The 22,294-nt window shown below is 37.1% G+C and overlaps 1 protein-coding gene across 1 annotated transcript in view; it reads left to right on the plus strand.

The window, feature by feature from the left end:
* The window catches only part of TRHDE (thyrotropin releasing hormone degrading enzyme), a 778,828-nt gene that overhangs the window by 272,726 nt on the left and 483,808 nt on the right, over positions 1-22,294 (plus strand). The window contains 1 exon segment of the mRNA XM_088452538.1: positions 14,044-14,170. Within this exon segment, the coding sequence (XP_088308664.1) occupies positions 14,044-14,170 (127 nt within the window).

Raw genomic sequence — 22,294 nt, forward strand, 5'->3', positions numbered from 1 at the left:
GAACATTTTTTACATGATTTGTTGAATCATGTAAAATATCATCTAATGTGGAAAAACTTAAATACAAAATTTAGTATTATAAATTTGAAAAAAAATCAAAAAATATAATTATGTTAAAAAACACAAAATACAAATAAGAATCAGTAATAAAACATTCACTCTTAAAGACCCGATAAAATGTTTGTTTTTATCTTTTTTCTTCCTACATGCATCTTTTTTTCAGATATTTCAGATGTTTGTGCATTATTTTTCTTGAAAATTGATAGAAAAAATACTGTATATTTTCCCAATTTTTTTCTAACTATACTTCAGTTTAAATAATGATTATACATATTGTTGAAAAGCTTAATAACTGAAGGAAACTAAAATAGTCCAATAGACCTTTCCAAAAATAAATTTAAATGGTAGCTCTTATTTCAGCAGTACAATAAAACATGTCGTACAGTTGATTAAACAGTCTGCTCATACACTCATCCCAATTTACAAATGGCTACACTTTAGATCAGCACTGTCTACCTCCCTCATAATCATCTTCTCACACAATTTTTTTTAAAATGTATGAAGGTAGTGGGAAATTACAGAGGTATTCAGTGATCTGCTGGAACAGCATCTTAATTCAGGAAAATTTTTGGTGGAGACTGCACTAGTTCTATGACATATAGGCAATGTGTAGAAGTGCAGTTGCTGCTGATGGAATGAATTAAGATGGGGACATTACAAACCCCAAAATATAGAACGAGACAAAGAAATTATTCCCAGCGCAAACCTGCTCACACATCAACCCTATAAAATAATAATTATGTCAAAAACCTTCTAGTTTAAAATTGAGAAGTGCAATAAGGTACAATAACTGACTGCTATTCCAATTGTTTGGAGTGAAATATATGAAATAGAGTCAGCATTAACATATGTCCAAAATTTATTGACAAGACATTCAATTCACAAAGCCATAACAATATACTAAAATTAATTCAATTAAAAGGCTGTAATCAATTGCCTAATTCCAAGCATGAAATTTAAAATAATCAAGGTAATATGGATAAAGATGTCTTATATACAAATAGGGTGCCGTTTGGAACAGTTAATTTATTCGCAGTACATATAGATGCTAAAAATGCCTAATACCGGTATACAACATAAGACAAATGCCCACAAACAAACAAAATAAATAAGCTAAATAGTCTTCTTGATTTGCCTCAAAATCTTAAAAGATATTAAAAAATATTAGCAAATGGTGATGGTTGCATCCAAAAAAATCTGTTTAGATATGCCATCCTCCAGATGGCAGGGAAGTATGCTATTAGTGTTAACCTTACCCCGTTATAATGGATAGGCAAACAGTGGCTGTGTATTATATTGTGTATTTAGCAATAGTCACCAACAGCCCATTTGAAACTGCTGGATGAATCCTCGTAGTCAAGTGAATGTTCAGCCTATTTTTCTGAGTCTAATAACCCTTGTTAAACTGCGGCATGGGGTACTCTTCTCGAGTCCGCGATTATGTCCAGTCTTAACCCTGTGAGCCAAACTGGCTTTTAAAAGGTACCCTCCGTCAGTGGGAGATGTAAGCACAGTTTGTTGCAGTGCGTGATTCCTTACTTGGCTTTAGGTATCTGTGCACAGTATGGGTGATCCGCTTTTGGCAGTAAATAGAGATGTCTGCCGGCAGACTTACCCATTTCTCCGTTCGCTAGACGTGCCGGTCTATCGGGGTGGTGGAAGCGGGATCGATGTGGTTCTCCTCCTCAACGTTTCACCTGATCACAGGCTTCCTCAGGAGTGCAGAGGTGATCGATCTCTTCCTCCGTCCAGCTTTATATAGCGGTCTCTTAATTGTGACAGATGTTTGTAATTCCACGCTCCAACAGCTCATCAACAAAACTTTAGTACTTGCCTTAAATGCCAGATTCTTACCTTCTGGGGAGGCATGTCATAAGAGTTACCATTCAAATATTCCAAGCATGACTTGTACCTCATTTAAGAGCAAGACACACAGACAACATATAACCTATAACATAATACAATATAAAATGTCTTGTAACATGATATTGAATAGTAAATGGTGATGGATTAATTGGTACATATGGGATAGCCCATGTAAACCCTATAGATGAATAATAATCATTTCATGTATATATGGGATAGAAACAGAGTATATTAAATAAATTTGATATATTGGAAAATGGACTAGTACACTAATTAGAAGTGAGAAAAGAGGGAAAGGGAGGAAGAAGGGAGAGGGGGAAAGGAAAAATTACAAATATTGATGGATATAGTGAGTTTCACAGAGAAAAGAAAAAAGGAAAAAAGAAAGAAGAAAGAATAAAAGAATAAAAAGAAGGGTTAGGAGGACTAAATTATTAATGAATTGAATTAGAATAGAATAGATACATGAATAATCAATGAACCTATCAATGTAATAAAATATTAAAATGAATCAATAAATCTTAAGAAGGGTAAAAAACTTATAGGGTCTATAGGAATACTGGCCAATATAAGAGGAACTAATTGGTGGTCATTCCTTAAGAAATGAAGTAATTTCTAAATCTATATTTAAACCTCTTGGGTGTCTTGTTCCCATGGTATATATCATTTCAGCTTCTTTTTTCGCCAATGCTTTTTCTATTTTTGTACCTCTCCAGTTTGCAGTTACTATTTTTAAACCTGTAAACTGAAGATTTGATGGATCACTATTACGTTTCTCCAGAAAATGAACAGGAATACTGTGGTTATCCTTCCGGTTATGGATATTGCATAGATGTTCTTGAATTCTCGTGTGTATTTTCCTTTTGGTCATTCCCACATACTGTAGGCCACAATGGCAGGTTAATAAATAAATAACCCCCTTTGTACTGCATGTTATGAACTCCTTTATTTTATATTTATTTGCATTCGTAAAAGATGTTACTTCCTTAATCAGTTTTTGTGTTCTTCTTTTTTTTGTTTTTTTACATGCTGTGCATGACTCGCATCTAAAAAAATCCTTTCATATCTGGATTTAGCCAGGTGTTCCCTATTCCTCTATCCATATTCTTATTTTGTGTCTTATAGTAGCTTCTGACCAGAGTTGATTTTAACGTTGGTGCTCTACGGTAGACTACCCTAGGTCTTTTCAGTAGAATTTCTTTCAATTCGTCATCCGCTAAAAGAATATGCCAGTGTTTCCGCAAGCTTCTTTCCAACAGGTTGCTCTGAGCTGAGTATGTTGAAATGAATAGGGGTTGGTCTTGTGTATTCTCTTGGCAATCTCTATAGAGTAAAAGATCATTACGGTCCAGAATTTCTGCTTTCTTTCGTGCTTCCTCTAATTTTTCTTTAGGATAGTTCTGTTCCAAAAATTGTATTTCCAAAATCTTGGATTGTTCTATATAGTCCACCTTCCTCGAGCAGTTCCTTCTCGTTCTTCTGAACTGCCCTCCTGGGATGTTAGATATCCATTTCGGATGATGGCTACTAAAAGCATGTAAAAAGCTGTTAGCATCAGTAGGTTTTGAATATGTCTTTGTTTCCACTATATTATTATTGATGAAAATAGTCAGATCTACAAAATTGATACTACTATTACTGCTTTCCATGGTAAACTCCAGATTGATTTTATTGTTGTTCAGAATGTTCATGAAAGTTCTTCTTCTGTGCCCTTCCAGATGATAATGATGTCGTCTATATAGCGGGCCCATAATTTAAGGTTTTCTCTGTATTTTTCATTTCCCCATATATTTTCTTGTTCCCACTGTGCCACAAAAAAGGTTGGCATAAGATGGCTCAAACTTTGTGCCCATAGCTGTACCTTTTTTTTAAGGTAAAATTTACCGTTAAACCAAAAATAGTTATGTCTTAAGATGTAGTCTATTGCTTCCATAATGAAATCTATTTGTGAGGTTATTAAGCCTGAATCATCTACTAATTTATTTCTTACATTTTGACATCCTATTGTATGGTCTATACATGTGTATAGTGATTTTATATCATATGTTACCAACAAAAAATCTTCTTCCCAAACAACATTTTTCAAGATATTTTGAATTTGCGTTGTATCTCTCAAATGTCCCTGCTGTTTAATCACTACTGGTTGTAGGAATGTATCGACATAGCCTGATATTTTGGCTGTTACTGAACCTATGCCTGAAACTATCGGTCTTCCCGGCGGGTTCCTGGGGTCCTTGTGTATCTTGGGAAGAAGATAGTATACAGGTATAATGGGGTCTTTCGGATATAGATATTCTAATTCTTTCTACCGGTATTAGGCATTATTAGCATCTATATGTACTGCGAATGAATTAACTGTTCCAAACGGCACCCTATTTGTATATGAGACATCTTTATCCATATTACCATGATTATTTAAAATTTCGTGCTTGGAATTAGGCAATTGATTACAGTGTTTTAATTGAATTAATTTTAGTATATTGTTATGGCTTTGTGAATTGAATGTCTTGTCAATAAATATTGGACATATGTTAATGCTGACTCTATTTCATATCTTTCACTCCTAACAATTGGAATAGCAGTTGGTTATTGTACCTTATTGCACTTCTCAATTTTAAACTAGAAGGTTTTTGACATAATTATTATTTTATAGGGTTGATGTGTGAGCAGGTTTGCGCTGGGAATAATTTCTTTGTCTCATCTTAATTCAGCCGCTGGACCCAGGGAACACAATGTTTTCTCTATTCCTACCTTGGTGATCTGCATAATTATTGGTTCACTTGAACCCCCAAAAAGCAACAAAATACACTTATGTCTGTGATGTAACAGACTTTCTTTAGGAATTGCTTGAATGCACAGATCATCAAGTCCCTGCCGTATATGCAGGTCCAGGAGTATGTAGGAGTCTAATTGCAGCATGAGATGTAGAGAGAGTGGTGGAGCTGCAAAGTCACACTGGTGCAGTAGCAGTTTTATCTAAAACTAAAGATGCTGAATAGTTGTTTGATTCTGATTTCTTCATTTAAGGCTTGAGACAGGCCATTGGCAGTAGTGAAAAAAGAGTAGTTGAAGGGTGGACAGCAGTGTCCCCCTGGTTGGAAGTTCATGTGCACTGCACACCCTGTACCCACGGTTAATATGCCACTGCCCCACAGTCTCATTGATGGAATCATCAGCAACAAATGTCCTAGCTCCGTTTTGAGCTGTGAGTCAGATGCCAACCAAATACACCATCACATACCTACTCTGAGATGTATTATAACTACAATAGTGCATGTTCTAAACAGCACAAAGTGAAAGCTCAGTACTAGCAAGTTGAAGTTTAATTCAATATACATATTAATGATGAGGAACAGTTATGGTTGCCAGCAAATTAATGACGTTATGATTTAAATAATATTTAAATTATAGAGATCCTCAATGTATTTTTCTCAAATTGAGGAACTTCAAATTTGAGATTCTATGTAATATCCCTTAGGGTTTTCCCCCAAAGGAGATTCAACAGTGCTACCCATATTCTCTGATACAAGATGGCCTCCGAGGTCTGTACTGCACATGTGCAGCACATCTTGTTACTGTGTAAGAGTGACACAGTGGGAGATGGACATCTCCCATTTAGCTCCATTAGAGACCTGAAATGCTTAACATTCCAGCATCCTGCACTGCTACCTGATTACAGTATACACTCCCCAGCTGGTGAGGTGTATCAAACCCCGCTCTATCTTAACCAGTGTGCATCACAGTGAGTATGGCTGTACATCACATATCTCCAAATAAACAATTCAACAGATTAAACAACGGGGCTGTCTGTAGTTATAAGGCATCCGCTGGTGTGTACATAACTCTGCCATACCACGTACCTGTACATACATATTTCCAACATTTTCATAATCGTTACAATATACAGCTCAGAACTGTGGAGATTTCAGACTTACAGTAGCATTTGAATTGCTGAATTAGTCTATGCTAACAGCTCTGAAAAACAGTCAGTATTGTGGATAGCACCACTTGTCTCTTTCACTCTTCTGTAATACATCTGGGTAAGAAGATGCTCATATCGCTTAATCTCTTATTTGTTCTAACAAAGATATTTTTATATGGTAGTAAACAAAATATTTAGATTAAAAATTCTAGAAATAAAATGTGCATTCTAGGGGGAAAATAGTAAATGAACTAGCATACAGGCAGTTCCTGGTGGAATATCTAACAGAATTAAAATTAAAATAAGAAACTGAAATAACAAATGTCTTATTAATTGCTCATATCTTTGGACAGATGATTAGTATATCAGTGCTTTTAATCTAAACCTGTTTAAAATAATTAACATCAAAATAGCTTACAGAGAAGGAGAGATCTTGATGTTGCCAAACTGTAATATATACAGTACCTCCTAACCACTAAAGGTGATATTTGACTAACACAACAAGCATCTTTTCTTTGACATGTAATATATAGGATTGTAGCATATATTTTTTATTGTATGTTTTGAAGGCTTGAAGTATTTCTCTATATGCCAGTCATGATCACAGACACATAAATATGCATATACAATGCTGTAAATAACTCAGTGCTACTGTACTGTATATTTAATCTCTGCATTTTTGCTTAGATAATATAATGTAAGAAGTATTTTAGGTTCTCATGTACATCTTTTATATAATACAGAAAAAAATGTATACAAAATTTTATTTTAAAGTTTATTTTTACAAGTTTAAGGTCAATCTGCACATATTAATCATATGCTTTATCATTGCAGTTTTACAGGTGAGGCCCAGAACCACATATCTTAAGCAAGTGAAAACATTACCATATCTTAGAGACACATGTTACTCAGGCACTGTATTCATTTAGACATTTTTGTTTTACACATGTGCTACATACCCATAAGAGAGGATGTTTGAAGGTTACACACCCACCAGTGGGAACAAAGCACTGGTGCACTATTCAGAATGGTTTTCAGATGACTGGAATGAGCGTAACAAATGATGTGCGCTGAGTCCCATGTTTGGTTTTGGATCTGGATGCATCTTCATGTTTTGGTTTTGCAGCACAACCCTCAAGTGTTTTGGTTTTGGATCTGGATTTTTAGAAAAAAAAACGTTTTTTTAAAACAGCTAAAATCATGTAATTTTTGCCATCCAAAATCCACAATTCAGATATAAAATCTATATTCTGAACTGCAGGAAGATCAGAACCACGACTTGGATCTGTCCGGATCGCCTCAGGATTTCAGAACCATGACTAATTTGAAAGCGGGAAGCCCCATCAAACAATATGTCTCTGTAGTAGATCTTTTCTGGGGAACTTCAGACAATAACACTTCATACTACAGAAATCATTAAGTCCGGAGATGGGGAGTTCTAAAGACCAGATCACCCCATCTTTCCATCAATAAATAAAGGGGTACCCTTAGACAGGTTGTCTCATTTTCAAAATGGTATGTCTTGTATTGGGCGGCCATGATATTATTTCACTGGCTTGGTCAGAGAAGACATATATCTCTGTATACCTTATATTTTCATTTAGTGAATGTTGTTTTTCTGCTAATTGTCTCTACTTTGGTTTATATATTTTCAGTACAAATCTCTCACAAAGTATGTATATTTTTAATTGCAATTTTTTTTTATTCAAATCTCAAATAATTTAATAATGGTGTTGCAAACCAGAATAGTTGTCACTGGTCCTGCAGCTGCTCATTTGTGAAAGGTTTTCTTTAAATCTTTCCAAATGTATTTGTTAAGAATCACCATTAATCATTGGAGCAATTGCTAAGCACTAATATAAAACCATAATATATAAGTTAAACTATAATTCTTTTTAGAATGTTTGCTTGAAAATATGTACTTTTCTTGCATTTGAGAATATCCTACCTTAACTCTCAACTTCAATTAGGGTAGAGACTTACATTACCAGACACCCACATTTCCAGGGACCATAATGTGGTTCAAACCAGGGAACCTACTGTCCATAGAGAGGTTCTTTGGAACAACAAGCATTGAGGGTCAGATAGGATGTTTGCTGGGACTAAAGTAAGTCATACTTACCAATATTTGGCTGATCCCCTACAGGAGATCTCAAAAGAGAGAACCAGGGTGAGCTGCTCTCCCTGGAACATCAAGCAACTCACAATAATTAGTTATTCTCCTGGACATTCCAATAAAAGTAGTCAAGTATGAAGCAAGTAATGAAATGACTGACAATGGTGGATGACTGGTAGTGTAGTGAAATACAAAATGTATGACCAGTACTTTATATGAAGGAACTGTGTATGATAAATTCCAGCTTTTGGGGAGCAAGTGAAATGTGTGTGTGGGGGGAAACTTCTGTGCAACATAAAGTTGGCAATGGGGGTTATCTATGTGAAATATATGACTGACAATGAAGTTCAATTTTGCTTAAACTATGAGTGGCTTTAGTTATTATCTCTTTTTTATGTATGATGGGATACACCCTCTTCACACATTAATCAGAGGCTGAATATGTGTATTGCTATATAATTAATATGGCTTTAACTGAATTTTACCTGCTTAATTTCTAAATATGCGCTTTATCTTATTATAAAAACAATAGAATATAATCATATATGTCTCTGAAATGATATTATAATTCCTTATATACAACTGATGTCAATAATATGAATCATTAAAAGTGCTAATAAATTAGAAATAATAACTAAAGATTAGATATGTGCGCTGACAGCCGTGTTTTGGTTTTGGATCTGGATTTATCTTCGTGTTTTAGTTTTGCAAAACCACTCTCAAGTGTTTTGGTTTTGGATCTGGATTTAAAAATAGCTAAAATCATGTAATTTTTGCAATTCAAATCCTGAAATTCTGATATTAAATTCGAATTCCGACTTGCTGGAAGATCAGAACTGTAATTTATCTGCATCTCCTCAGGATATTAGAACCACAACTCTGATCTGTCCAGATTCTTGAAATTCGGGTGGATTCAGATTTTTGGAGAACCGAACCACACATCTCTAATAAAAGGGGCGATTCAATTCAGTGTGCTGTGTGGTCGGAGAATGCTGGTTATCGCGGTCATCACGCCTTAACAAGGGTGTTAAGGCACGGTAATCAGCATTCTCTGACCAAAGTGCCGGGTGCGTGGCTGTTAGCGCCGCGCTATGAAGAAAAACAACCACGCACCCAGCACTTTGGTTGGATTTCTCATCACATCCCCAGGGGGGTGCAAGAAGAAATCCTTAGCACGGCCAAACAGCGCAGTCTATTGAATAGCTTTGGGAGTCCCTCCCGTCACTATTCAATAGCGCGTTGAATTGAATTCCCCCCAAAGATTCTCATTTATTGTAAATGGAGTACTGGACTTGTGTATAGTATACAGTTCCCAGAAATGTCACAGTAATGCAAATAATAATCCACTCTGGGTCCTTTTCTCAGTAATCAGTGTATATGTATAAGAAATGGAAAAACTTTTGTTAACTCATTGTGCAGTCAAGGTGAATGTGGGAACTGGTGATAAAGCCAAAGGAGGGGCCCCACTAAAGTGAGCTCATGAGTTCTCTGTAATGTTATGAGCCTGAAGACAACTAGATAAGGGCTGCTGCAAGCTGGGCAGGTTTAAACCCCTGTTACAGCTGTGGCTAACAACCAGTGTATTGGAGATCATTATACAGATCTTCCCACATGCAAGGTAATACAAAGAGAATAATCAGAGTCCAGTATACTTGGAAAGGCACAATGGAATAACCTCTGACTACTTTCGCCGAAGGCTTTCTCATAGAGAAAGCATATAAAGTACAAAATGTTAAAAAAGTTTGCCATTTGCATGTAGCCAAAATGTAGATGTATGTGTCATTGATTGCATTTTATTGAATCTAGGAATTTTAGAACAATCCATTAATAAACTTTATAATTAAAAATTAAGTGGCAATATATGTTTTGGGTATAGTTAAGGCTACATGATTGTTAGTATAGACAAACTCATTTTTATGCTCACCAATTCCACGAGTGGAGAATGGTAAATTTTGGGTGCACACATTCCAAAATTTAGAATATACATACTTAATATAACAGAAGCTAACAAGTCAGTTTGTGCTGATTGTAGAAGTTCTAGAAATAGAGGAGAATTACTAGCATTTACTGGGAAAGGGTGTCTGTGGTTAAATAATATCAATAAAAATGAACAATAGCTTCCACTCAGCTCTATAGCAATCAAAAACAAAAAACATTTAATCTTCAAGGTCTGTCAAAAAAATGAAAACTTCTACTAATACATATGTGTAAATGTTATTAATAGTGCCTTTATTTATGGCAGCATGCATTATAGGCTTAATGATCCTTTAATAAAGCTATACTATATACCACAATGCTGACTTAAGACATTTATATATAATGTACAAAAATAAATGTTTTTCTTCCACAATGTATAATGCTACCCGATAGCTTTTATACTGGCTTCCAAAATATATTTTCTTAGCATACTAGCATGAGCACCTGGACTTTATCAGTGATCTCTTGATTGTGGCTTGTGATTGGTCCTTCTGCTTTTTCCCCATTCCCACCTTTTACTGGTTTCAGTGGGGGCTTGAACAGAGGAGGGAGAACATTGTAAAGTCCAGGAATTGTTACGATACTCGCACAGTTGTTTAAGACCTCTAGAGCCAGGGAGAGGATCATCTACCAATAACAGCCACCCGCTGTTCCCTTAGTGCTTTATTTACACATTGGTACTTAGGTAGCCGCCTGGATTTACGCCTCCAGCAGTAGAGGCTTACACAACCAATGATAGACTGCAGGACTGCTGAGGAGTGGCAGTGCTTCCTGTACTGTTACTAGCTGGAGTGAGGCTGCAAATGATGAGTACAGGGACTGACGTGAGTGACAGGATACCCTAGCAGCGGCAGATGATAGGTCTAGGGACAATGGTGCAGCTGGGTAGTCAGGCAAGAAGCGAGAGGACAACCTAAGCAGGCAGCACAGCAGGAATGACCAGGACTCGATACTGCAGGATATCAAGACAAGACTAGACAAGAAAGGACTACGACAAGAGTGACAGAAAAACAAAACAAGGATTGGACAGACAAGATACATACAAGAACTAGACAGACAAAACACAAGCTAATACTAGACAGACAATGAACAACAAAGTGGCAGGACCAGTGGCTGAAGCAACAAGTTCAAGGTGCGGCCTTGTGGACCGTGGTGTGGCTATAGTGCCAATGTTGTGGCGATGGTGCCGATGTTGCGGCAATAGCCGTAGGTAAACAGACTAGGGATTGGAAATGGCTTTGAGAGCCAATGGTGCGGCAACTGTGCCCATGTTGTGGCGAAGGTGCAGTACTTGTGCCGATGTTGCGGTGCTGGAGCTGGCTGGAGCGGCTAAAAAGCCGTATGATGAATGTTGGCAGCGTGGGGGCTGCTAGATGAATGCTACTTGGTGTGGCTATGACAGCCGAGATGCAGCTTGAGAGCCGAGATGAGATGCAGAGTGAGGTGTGTCTGGAGCAATATGGCAGACAGATGAACTCTGGCACGACAGGATCACAGGCTGGAAGCAGACTGACACAGCTAGGCTGGACTCTGGAATGAAAGTTCACAGGCAGTAGCAGGGTATAGTCCACAGGCTAATCCTAAACAGGCAGACAGGTGCAGGATACTGGAAGAATAACTCAGCATACAGGAACTGTGGAACAAGGTAAGACCGGCAAAGGATTCAGACTTCTGAGCACAAACACTCTCCAGATGTCAGGCAATATAACCGGCAGTGAAGTGAAAGGCTGGCTGAAACTTAAAGGAAGCAGGGTCCAATCAGAACCAATTCCTGGAGAGAGCACTTCCTAATCAAAGGCATGTGTGCACCTGAGCTCTGCAGAGAGAGCTAGTTAATTAGTGAACACATGAAACAACACACAGACAGACATGAATGACAGGCCATGAATGGACACAGACAAGACAGGATTTCCAGCTACTTGCAAAAAGCCAGAAAAAGGACAGGACATGATGCAGTATCCCAGTAACACTAAGAATGGGAACTACCACCAAGATGATTTGCTAACCGCAAATCCTACCAGGAATGCAGTATTAAATTGAATCTGTTAATATCACTTATCACATAACTATGGATGGGAAAAGGGTTTTACAATTACAGAGCTTTTGTTTTAGAGTTTTAATGTAACTTACTTGGTGAGAGAACCTAAATCCAGTGTTTTAATTTGATCCTCCAATATACACATAATATGAAGACAGTAGTAACAATAATTAGTAGCCATAGCCAGGGGTGAAACAGGCCCCTATGACAAAATTTAGGTATGGGCCAAGCAAAACCATTGTAACTTCTCTGCCCACCAACTGCACATGTGGAATAAGGACCTGTGTAGAGCTTTGGGTGTCTGGGGGCAGAAGGGAAGCATTGGAAGGTGGGGCTGGGAACTGTGTTCCACTCAGCTCTGTGCACCCACAGAATTTCTGCCAGTTGTCATAACAGGTGTAAAAGTAGAGGTCGATGTATCAAGCAGTGAAAAGAATGAGAAGTGGATCATAGCAAACAATAAGCATCTGCCTATCATTTTATAACAAGTACTTGATGAATGCTTCATCAAAGCTGATTTGTTGCTATAGGCAACTTCTCCACTCTTATCACTGCTTAATACATCAAACCCATAGGGCCAAATGTAATAGGGTGTGCGTTTAGCAGTAAACTGTTACATTGGTCGAGTTTTATCTTCAATATGGGAAAACATCTGGTTGAGAGTTTAAATTGTGAGAGTTTTTTTGGCCTAAAAACATGTGAGTTTGAATGTTCTCAGACTCTATTACATTGGACAAGTTTTAAAAGTGTGAGAGATCACTGCTAACCTCTCACATTTTCTAAACTCTTACCCTATTACATTTGTCCCATAGTGTTCATGTATTGATACTTTCTCCCTTCTAGACTATAAACTACTTTTATTTAGAAACATTGTTCTTGGAATATAAAGCTGTTATTTATTTTGGCTTGTGACTATGGAGCTTATTCATCATTTCTTAATTTTTACAAAAGCATGTGAAAATGAACATTTTCACCTGCAATTGAAGATATTAATTTATCAGGCCATTCATCAAGAGAGTAAAGCAGGAGATATCACAGATATCTCCTGCATACCATCCGCTCACGGAATGGCCTGCTGTCCCCATACACTATTATGGGAACAGAATTCATCAAGTTCCAAAAATACCAAATTCTCGGAGCTTGAGTGCAGGAGCATTCGCCATTTTCAGATGGCGAGTGTACGGCTCCTTCTGCTGTACGTCGAGACTCTTGTGCGCATGCATGACTTATTTGTCACGCATGCCTACTAGTGTCACTGCTCCGAAAGGAGCAGTGAAAAGATTTGGAGCAGTGAAACACTTCGCGGAGACAGCTCATTTTCGGATCAGCTGTCTTCGCACCGGAGCAATGATGAATTGCTCCAGTACTCGCATTGAGTTAGAATGTTAATTATCAGGGTCCAATAATTAACATCATAAATAGACCCCTATGTGCAATCTTATATCAGTGCTGTATGAATTGTTAATCATTTTATTTTAGGAAATGATTTTTGTAATAAGGTTTAAGTAAAAACCAAAATGCAGAAAAAATAAATATTTACTAGTGTGCACAACAAGTATGCTAATTTTCTGGTGAGATAATACAGAAATGTAAACAAGTTTATTGATGGTTTGTTGTTGGCAGAGTGTTGCTCTGTAAGCATAAAATGCTTCGGGAAAATATCACAAAGGTTGTGCAGTAGTTTTCTCTCCTGACAACTATTATTTTCAAGCATTAGGGGGAAAAGCACAGTAATAAATTCCTTCGTTTTGAGTGTTCCAGTGCACCCTACCTGCATATAAAATTGACATCCATTTTGCTAATCCAGTGTAGCATCATATCTTTTGCTAACACATGTGAATAATTCCTTTGAAATATGTTCTTGACTGTAAAATGGCATAAATCATTTTTGAAACTGAGGAAAAAAGAATTTTATTACAATGTTGTGTGGGAGGAATCATACTGGTTCTAATAACAGCAAAGCTGCCATTCACATAAATGTCTCAGCATACTAGTTTCTGCTACTGTTACATATCAGGCAAGGAGTAAAAAGTTTACTAAACTGGTGGTGTCATTTCTTTTCAGGTTAGATTATATGCACGACCTGACGCAGTCAGAAGAGGATCAGGGGACTATGCACTTAATATCACAAAAAGACTTCTGGAATTCTATGAAGATTATTTCAAGGTTGCATATTCCTTGCCAAAATTAGGTAAGGGAAAACAAATGTATATTTTCAATGTTTTGCATTTTCTTTATACAGTGTTATACTAGTTAGTATTCTTTTTCTCTAGTGATATACTGTTCTGTATTTGCTTAACATTTTAATGAAGTTTACTACATCAATTCACATATTGGCAAGCACAACATAAAAAAAGATAATGGAGATAATATATTTTGATATATATATATTTTATGAACCAATAATACACACTGAAACATGTGTAATCCAGTATTTAAAATGATTATGTTTTGTTGGTTTAACAGTTACTTTAAAATGGTGTAAACAGGTACTAGGAAATTAGCCAAATGAAATGTTTACTAACAAGTCTGCAGTATTAGAGGTGTTTGGGTAGTAAAATAGCTACTTTCCATCTCTTGCTTTGGTAATTCTGTTTATTTTATTTGTTTATTTGCAAGTAGACACATACGTATAAAGCTGTAATTAAACTTTGGCAAACGTCATATTTTCTAAGAAAATGTGTTACATTTTTGCTGTTTGATGTCTATTAAAGGAAAAATAAATCAATATAGGTAACTTGTTTTCAAATTACAACATTGTTAAGCCTTCATGTTTGGACTGCATTAATGTATAATTTTTTCAAATTTACTAACATGCTGGGCATCACAGGATAGGTATTAAAATGCATAGATGAAGAGTTGTAACATAATTGCATCAAAGTAGTTGCAATATTTCATCTCTATGTTCAGTGCCAGAAACAGGGCTACTGTACGTAGCTAGAAAAACACATGGGGGTAGATTCACTAAAGTGGTGGTGTTGCCCAGAGCAACCAATCAAATTATGTCTACCATTTTCTAGAATGCAATATAGAAATGACAGCTACTGTAGACTCTTGTTGCTATGGGTAATGCCACCACATTTAATTTTCAGAAGCTTTAGTAAATCTACCCCATGGTCTAACTACATGAGGTCTAAAAACACTTCAGCCATTATTGTTAAATCAGATTTTTTTCCATTTAAACAATGGATTTGCATTCATTCCTAAATGTTATGATTTTTTATAAAAAATACTGCTAGCCTTTACTTACACCTACTACTTTATGCTACTTTATGACTTTTTTGTACTTAGGTGTTATATTGCTGAATTTTTTGCCCAGTTTCTCCCAAAAGAAAACATGCCCGGCTCTGTCAAGTTTTAGAGAATTGTTAATAGCCTGGTGATCACTTGCTGGATCTTTGACAGTTCTAGCAGATACAACTCAGGGATCGCCACCACTCAAGGACAGGCATTGATTTTTAAGTTGCTACACTTATTTTTGTCCAAGTACTTTGAGTTATTGATTTGCATAGCTCCATATTGGATACATCTTTGTAATTATCTCTATTAATTTCTATTATGTGTATTTTTGACTAGCTTATTGGGAAATTTCTTCATATTTAAATGTTTTAGATATATACAGATAGACTCTATAGATGAAAAACTTTCCATGCAACAAAATAATTACATTTTCATCCCTCTCAACATATAGTCATGCAAAATCAGGAATGAAATAGGCTCAATCCCGATCTTACCAAAGCCTTCCCAATCTGCATTGAAACTCTCACATTTGGATCATACAACACACATTTTCATGTAAGCTCCTCCCCTTTGGAGGTCTGAAAATTGGCTTTGTCCTGCCAAAATCAGCACAATTTGGAGGTGTTCCTGAACTTAATAATATTTTGGTTGAACCCTATTATCGAATTTATAGACAATGTATGCAATGCCAATATTTATGTACGTAAGCGACTTTCTCAGTTTTCGCAGCCATTCTGAGGAATTAGTATGGGATGCCAGCAGTCGGGATGCCGACTGTCTGAATCCTTACACCGGCATCCCAACAGGGCTAGCATACTGACACTTGTTGTTTGGTATGCTATCTCTAACTCTCCCTCTTTGGTGCCTAACCTTAACCTCCTCCCTAGTGCCTGAACCTTACTCCCCCTCCCCGCACCCTAAACCTAACCCTCCCCCCTTTTGCCTAACCCTTCCTCTAGAACAGGGATGGGGAACCTCAGGCCCAGGGGCCATATAAAGCCCCCATAACCATTTGGTCTGACCCTCTGAGCTTTTTCCTGCTAGCCTCATCTGGCTAGCAGGGTAGCTAGAATGGCACCCTGCAGCCAGAACCTATGCAGCAGTGCTGCCTGGAGCACTATTCGGATGCTTCAGACAGTCCCACCGCTGCCCTCAGGATGATCCGGGCATTGCTATATTCACTGGCGATTGTGGCCTAGCCCCCATGTGACTTTACACAGAGGGGCGTGGCCTGCACCAGGCCCACGAATAATGTTATATATATATCAAAATGGCCCTCGACAGAAAAAAGGTTCCCCACCCCTGCTCTAGAACCTAACCCTCCCCCCCACCCCGCTACTTACCTTCGGTATCCCAGCGGTCGGGATGTCGGCACTGGGATGGTGATAGGCATTGGGATTCCACTGCCCAGTAACATCAGTGCTGGCATCGCTGACGCCAAAATACTGACTGTATCCCCATTCTAAATAGCCTTAAGGTTACTCAGAATTGTGATAATCGAATGATCTGAGACCGAAGCTGCATCTTTGTACGCAGATGCTTGGATTTGCAAAGCCTCAGGTGGGTGTCTCAATGCAATACTCAACATCTGTGACATTTGCATTTTTTCGCACAGCAGCTGCATACAGGATCGCATTGGCAAAGGAAATAACGTACATCTTTGTATCAGGCACTAGGTGCCACAAATCCATTTTGATTTGAGCAGTGTCAGTCTATCTGATCAGATTGGTAAGACGTTACAAAGGCTCAGAAGACAAACTTCTATATTTACAAACTACTGTAGTAATAAAAACATTGTAATGCACTCATCATTATCCTGTATGTGGTCATTGTATAAGCAATGAATTCTGATTTTCAAGGAAAATTCAATAAGACAAAATTAAACCTTTTGCAGTTTCATTCATTTTAATGTATTCAAATTAATGCTTCCTGGCTAAAATGTGATAAGTTACTGAGAGAACTGCAATTCTTCATGGTATAAAAATGCAACGCCTTATTTTAATTGAACACACTTTAAAAAAAAAAAGTTTTATACACTTTTGAACATACCACTCACCAGGTAGTTTCCACTTCTCTATTGCAGGTAGTAATTCTTTCCAGCTGCTTGCATGGTGCTGATTTGGCTACAATTGCTCCAAAAATGCTGGTGGACTTTGTGTTTACTAAAAGCTGCAATTGCATGTATCTGACGCTATCACAATATATGGACTGCAGTAGCATATGCACCATGTTTATACCAGGCATACATGACCTAGATTTACAGCCTTTTTTCTTTTCTTTGTTTACAACATGGAACATCAATAATACTTATCTAATACATCAGAAACAACTCACCATCTCACATACAAGCATAAAAAGCAATAAAAACAATTTGCTTGTACATCCACACAAAAGCATTATATATGCCCGATCAATAAAGATAGCACCAATCAATGTAGGCGGAACACTCACAAACAGCCAATTAAAAGCGGTTCACTGTCAAGCATCATCATCATCATCATATGCTGCTTTTTGCACGTGCCCTTAAGCACCTACAAATAAATCCACTTTCTCAGTAGTATATGACTACATGTGTTTGCAGCACCCTAACTCTACTTAGCTTAGATTAGAATACCCCTTCTCTCCCCCTGCCCAGCTCTATAGACGTAAGAGTGAGAGTTGCACAAATCTGCACAGGCTCATCATATATGTGTGCCCACTTTTCTACACATACGCAGTGCAATATCACACAAGATACACTATGCTAATGCGAGTAGTACACGTGTCAACCATTTCTGTGTCGACTATTTGCATTTTGACCTTTTTAACCCATTGATCTTTTGTACCTGTTGACCTTTTGTGCTGTAACTTTTGTCATGTCGTCCTTTTGCCATATCGACATTCTGGTGTCGACCAAATGTTTGTCAGCCTTTTCATTGTTAATCTTTTGTATGGAACCCTCATGAATGTACACAAGGTAGGAACTTTGTAGTGACATTTACATAAACTCAGAGATGAGCAGCTGCCAATATACAGTACACTGCTACGTGTGACTCAGAATGAGGCCCATTATTATTATTATTATTTTATTTATAAAGCACCACAAAATGTCTGCTGTGCCATACAATTGGAAAAGTATACAAACAATATAAAATCAAGGTGGCAGAGTTTAAATATGCTACACAACAGCTTACTATAGCATAAAGGTATATAGTATAAGGCCAAATCTTGAGGAAAAATAAAAAATTTGTTAAAGGAGACGTGCTAGAGTTTATAGCTGAGTGTATGGTCAAATGTTTCAGTGCTAATCCATCAGCTGTCCATTTCAAGGCATCTGTTAAAATGCTAAGGAGCCTATTTATAAAGCTTATTTTTTATAAAATGATGTATGTACTATTGATTCATAATAGTCGCTTGTCGCTTTTTAGCGCTGCAAGTCGCTTAAGAAAGAATTGCTTTACAGTCCAATTATGTGGTTCCAAAGCACAAAATGTTATTTTTGTAAAGAAAAAGTAACACGATGAAAGATTTAACAATTAGAGTAAAAAGCAATCAATAATAGTACAAGCCGATACATACGCATGCGCACTGGTCCCAGTATACAGTCATCAATCCAGAAGCCTGTGGTCATCAAAGAGGATGTCTGTACACTGGAGTCGGGTCACTGCTTATATACCTTACAGAGTTCAACGTTAACAAAGGAACTAGTTGACAGGTTTCCATTGGTTCTTGCTTCTGGATAATCTGGTCATTGGTTGATCCATACGGTGTCATCAGGGGCATGGCTCAGTCCTCACATGGTCACATTGTGTTGTTTCCCACCACACAACTGGTTAAAACTAGCTACAACACTGCATATAGATAATAACATTCAATGCAATAACTCCCTATTATCCATAACTAGCGGGTGCAAGATACGACTCCTTTGCCAATTGGAATGGGAGTCTGCAAATAAACAGAGATTTAGTATGATACCAAACATGACATGTCCACTATGTTCTAAACCCTAGATCTCATTTAAGTACATATTACATCATAATTATTAGTTAACAATACCTTTAATAACTCTGGTTAGTAACTATTGTGAATGGGAACCATTTTATACATATGCGTTCGCATATGTGCGTCTGTATATTGAAATAGGAAGTGTTTGTATGTATGTATGTTAATACGCGTGTGAGCGTCTATGTGTACGCATATAAGTTTATGTGTGTGCGTTATGTGCATCAATGTATGTGTGTGGTGGATTTGCATTTGTGCGCATTGGATTGCACTGACGCAAAGTAGCATCATGGTTTACTCGACATCAGTCTATCGATGACCAGATCGTCAGATAATAATTGTAAGCGATCATATTCAATTATTTGACTTCGACAGTACAGCAGTTTCTGCTTAATTCTATGAATTATCCCTATGTACTAATTCCACAATGCAGGAGAATTCACAGAAATCTCAGGCAGAGTGCTATTTAACACTACAGATCGCAGTCCCCATTATTATTATGCATTGCCTGCGATAAGGCATCTGCTATCGCAATTGCGATCCATGCTGAATCAGGCCCAATGATCTGATCCCTATGTACCAAACTCCAAAAAGCAAAACTTTTCAGAGTTTGGTCATGGAAGTTTACATCATCTTGTGATAGAAAGCTCCTGGGCCAGTTCCATGTGATAACTCCAGAAAGCTGATGCTGCTTGCAGCCTATGGAGAGCAAGCTGAATCAGCCTACCGTAATGGGCAGAAACATGCACAGTAGGAGCTGCCATTGAAACAATGCAAGATTGATCATTTGAAACAGTGGGATCCATTTTCAGACCTGATTATATATACATTGCCCTAGCATTAAACACATTAGGGAATGTATGTATTTAGCTTCAGTGGGCATTAGACCCCCCAAAAATTCTGATTTGCCCCATGTCCCACAAAGCAGGGAACACTCCTTTAAAATGTGCTCTCTGCAGCCCATTGTCTGATATCATTAATCACAAAATGGCATTTGTGCTATGGGTTAGCACTTTTGCATGTAAGTAAATAACTATTGTTGTTGAGAATCTGGGAATCTAATCAAACAGTCGCTGTCATTGATGTACTATCTCTGATGCTGAGAACAATTTGGCCAAACATGTATAAACATTCTGTCAGGCTTCACTGAAGTTTGACAGGATGTTTATATCCAGGCCAGCAATCTGCATGGAGTTAAGAGTTAAATTCTCTTCACAAAGGTTATGTAGAACACAGGTAGCTCAATGTAACATATAAATTAAAAGTCTCATTTTTTTAACACTGACTTCTGTTTTCCTTTCTCTGACTTTCATAGTATCCCAGCTTTAGCAGTCATAGGCAATTGCATTATTTTGATATATACATTAAGCCTATGAGATACTATATATCATAACCTAAGAATGTCAGTATTTAAGACCGTATTTAATAAAGTCCCTAAATTATTCACATTATGTATACATTCTAAAGACTGCGGTAAATATTAATTACATAATTATGTAGATTTAATTTTCATTACTGTGGACAGAGTACTTACTTTCATCATATATTATTTAATCATTCTTGTGCATTCTGGTTAAAAATGTAAAAACATTTGTTGAAGCTATTAACAAAATTATATTTTCTAAGATTCACAGAAACAAAAGCAAAATCTTTTGTTACACCTTCCTCACAATAACTAAGACCTAAAAAATGGCAACTACTGTATATAAATATCTAAAAACATTGCATCATTGTACATAATAAAACTTGTACAATAAAACAACAATTATGTTTATTACTTGTTTGCAGTTGTATACTTTAACCTTAATTTATTTGTGTACTCTGTGAATATATAACGTTGCTATGACAAATAATTACAATGAATAATGCCCAGCTATTCATTTGAAAGAAGAGACTAGGGAAAGCAACTAATTGAGGTCAAATTGAAAAAGCACAAATGCAAAAAATCTTTAATTTTTTTTGCACCCAAAGCACATTTATGTGCACTCCAACAGCTTTCAGAACTTGGTCTAACATCCTCGACCATTTGGCCTTTTTCCTTTATGAACACAAGTTTCTATGAACATTTTCTTATTACACTCTCATTTTTTTTTCAGTGCAGTGAAAAGATAAAAAGAGATGAATTTTGCCCATTTATGTGTTGGGTTTGCCCATTTTATTTTCACTAATAAAATATACAGAAAACTTTGGCCCTAACTTATTGCTGCAATGTAACTTTCTGATTAGTTGACTCAATAATGGATGCAGCTATAAGGAATCCACATAGAGCTTGCGAATTATCAAAAAGACAGAAACTGACACAAAATATAAAACAAATCAGATTCTGCGCTTGTTAATCTTACACCAAATACATTGTTAGATGTTAATAATTAAGGAATTCATTTAATCCAATTAACACAAATAACAATACATCCCAATACAATACATACACCTATATAAGTAAAATATTACTATTCATATTAAAATGTATCCAGTGTCTTATTGGTTGCTGTATAATGTAGCAATCATTTGCAGAATTAATATCTTTGGAAGTTCCATATAACAGTATTAAACAACTTAAATCTTGTCCACAAGCTGTTGATTATTAAACAATTATGAAATCTGATCCACAGGGAGTCTGTAGGTAATATAATTAATTACCATATATTTGAAAACTTCTGGGAATGCTCCAGATAATTACCAGTCTTGCAAACAGATCCTCTCTGTCTCGGGAATGCCCCTGGAATTCAGCCGACAATTGTTAAATGGCAGCATTGCCTTTGGTTCTTCGGCCCACAGGTTACAGATGGCTAACAGTGCACTAAAACGTTGCATTCTGCCGGTCACTGTCAGTGCTGTCCTTGATTGTTCAGGCCACAGTCTCCAGACTGCTGATGGTGCACTGCCGGGCAGATATTGAGAAGGCTCACAAGAGATCACTGCAATGTAGTGGCTCACCATTCAAAGGGCCTGATTCAGACCCACTCTCAAGTGGGTCGATGGCTGTGCAGTGCGCATGCGTGGCGTGTGCGCGAGCCCCAAAGCGAGCGAGAAATCACTTGCTCTGGTGCTCGCATCCAAAAGGGGTGGCTGTCGATGTTGATCGACAGCTCGA

Source organism: Taudactylus pleione, unplaced genomic scaffold, assembly GCF_031769625.1.
Source record: "Taudactylus pleione unplaced genomic scaffold, aTauple2 ptg000038l, whole genome shotgun sequence".
NCBI lineage: Eukaryota > Metazoa > Chordata > Amphibia > Anura > Myobatrachidae > Taudactylus > Taudactylus pleione.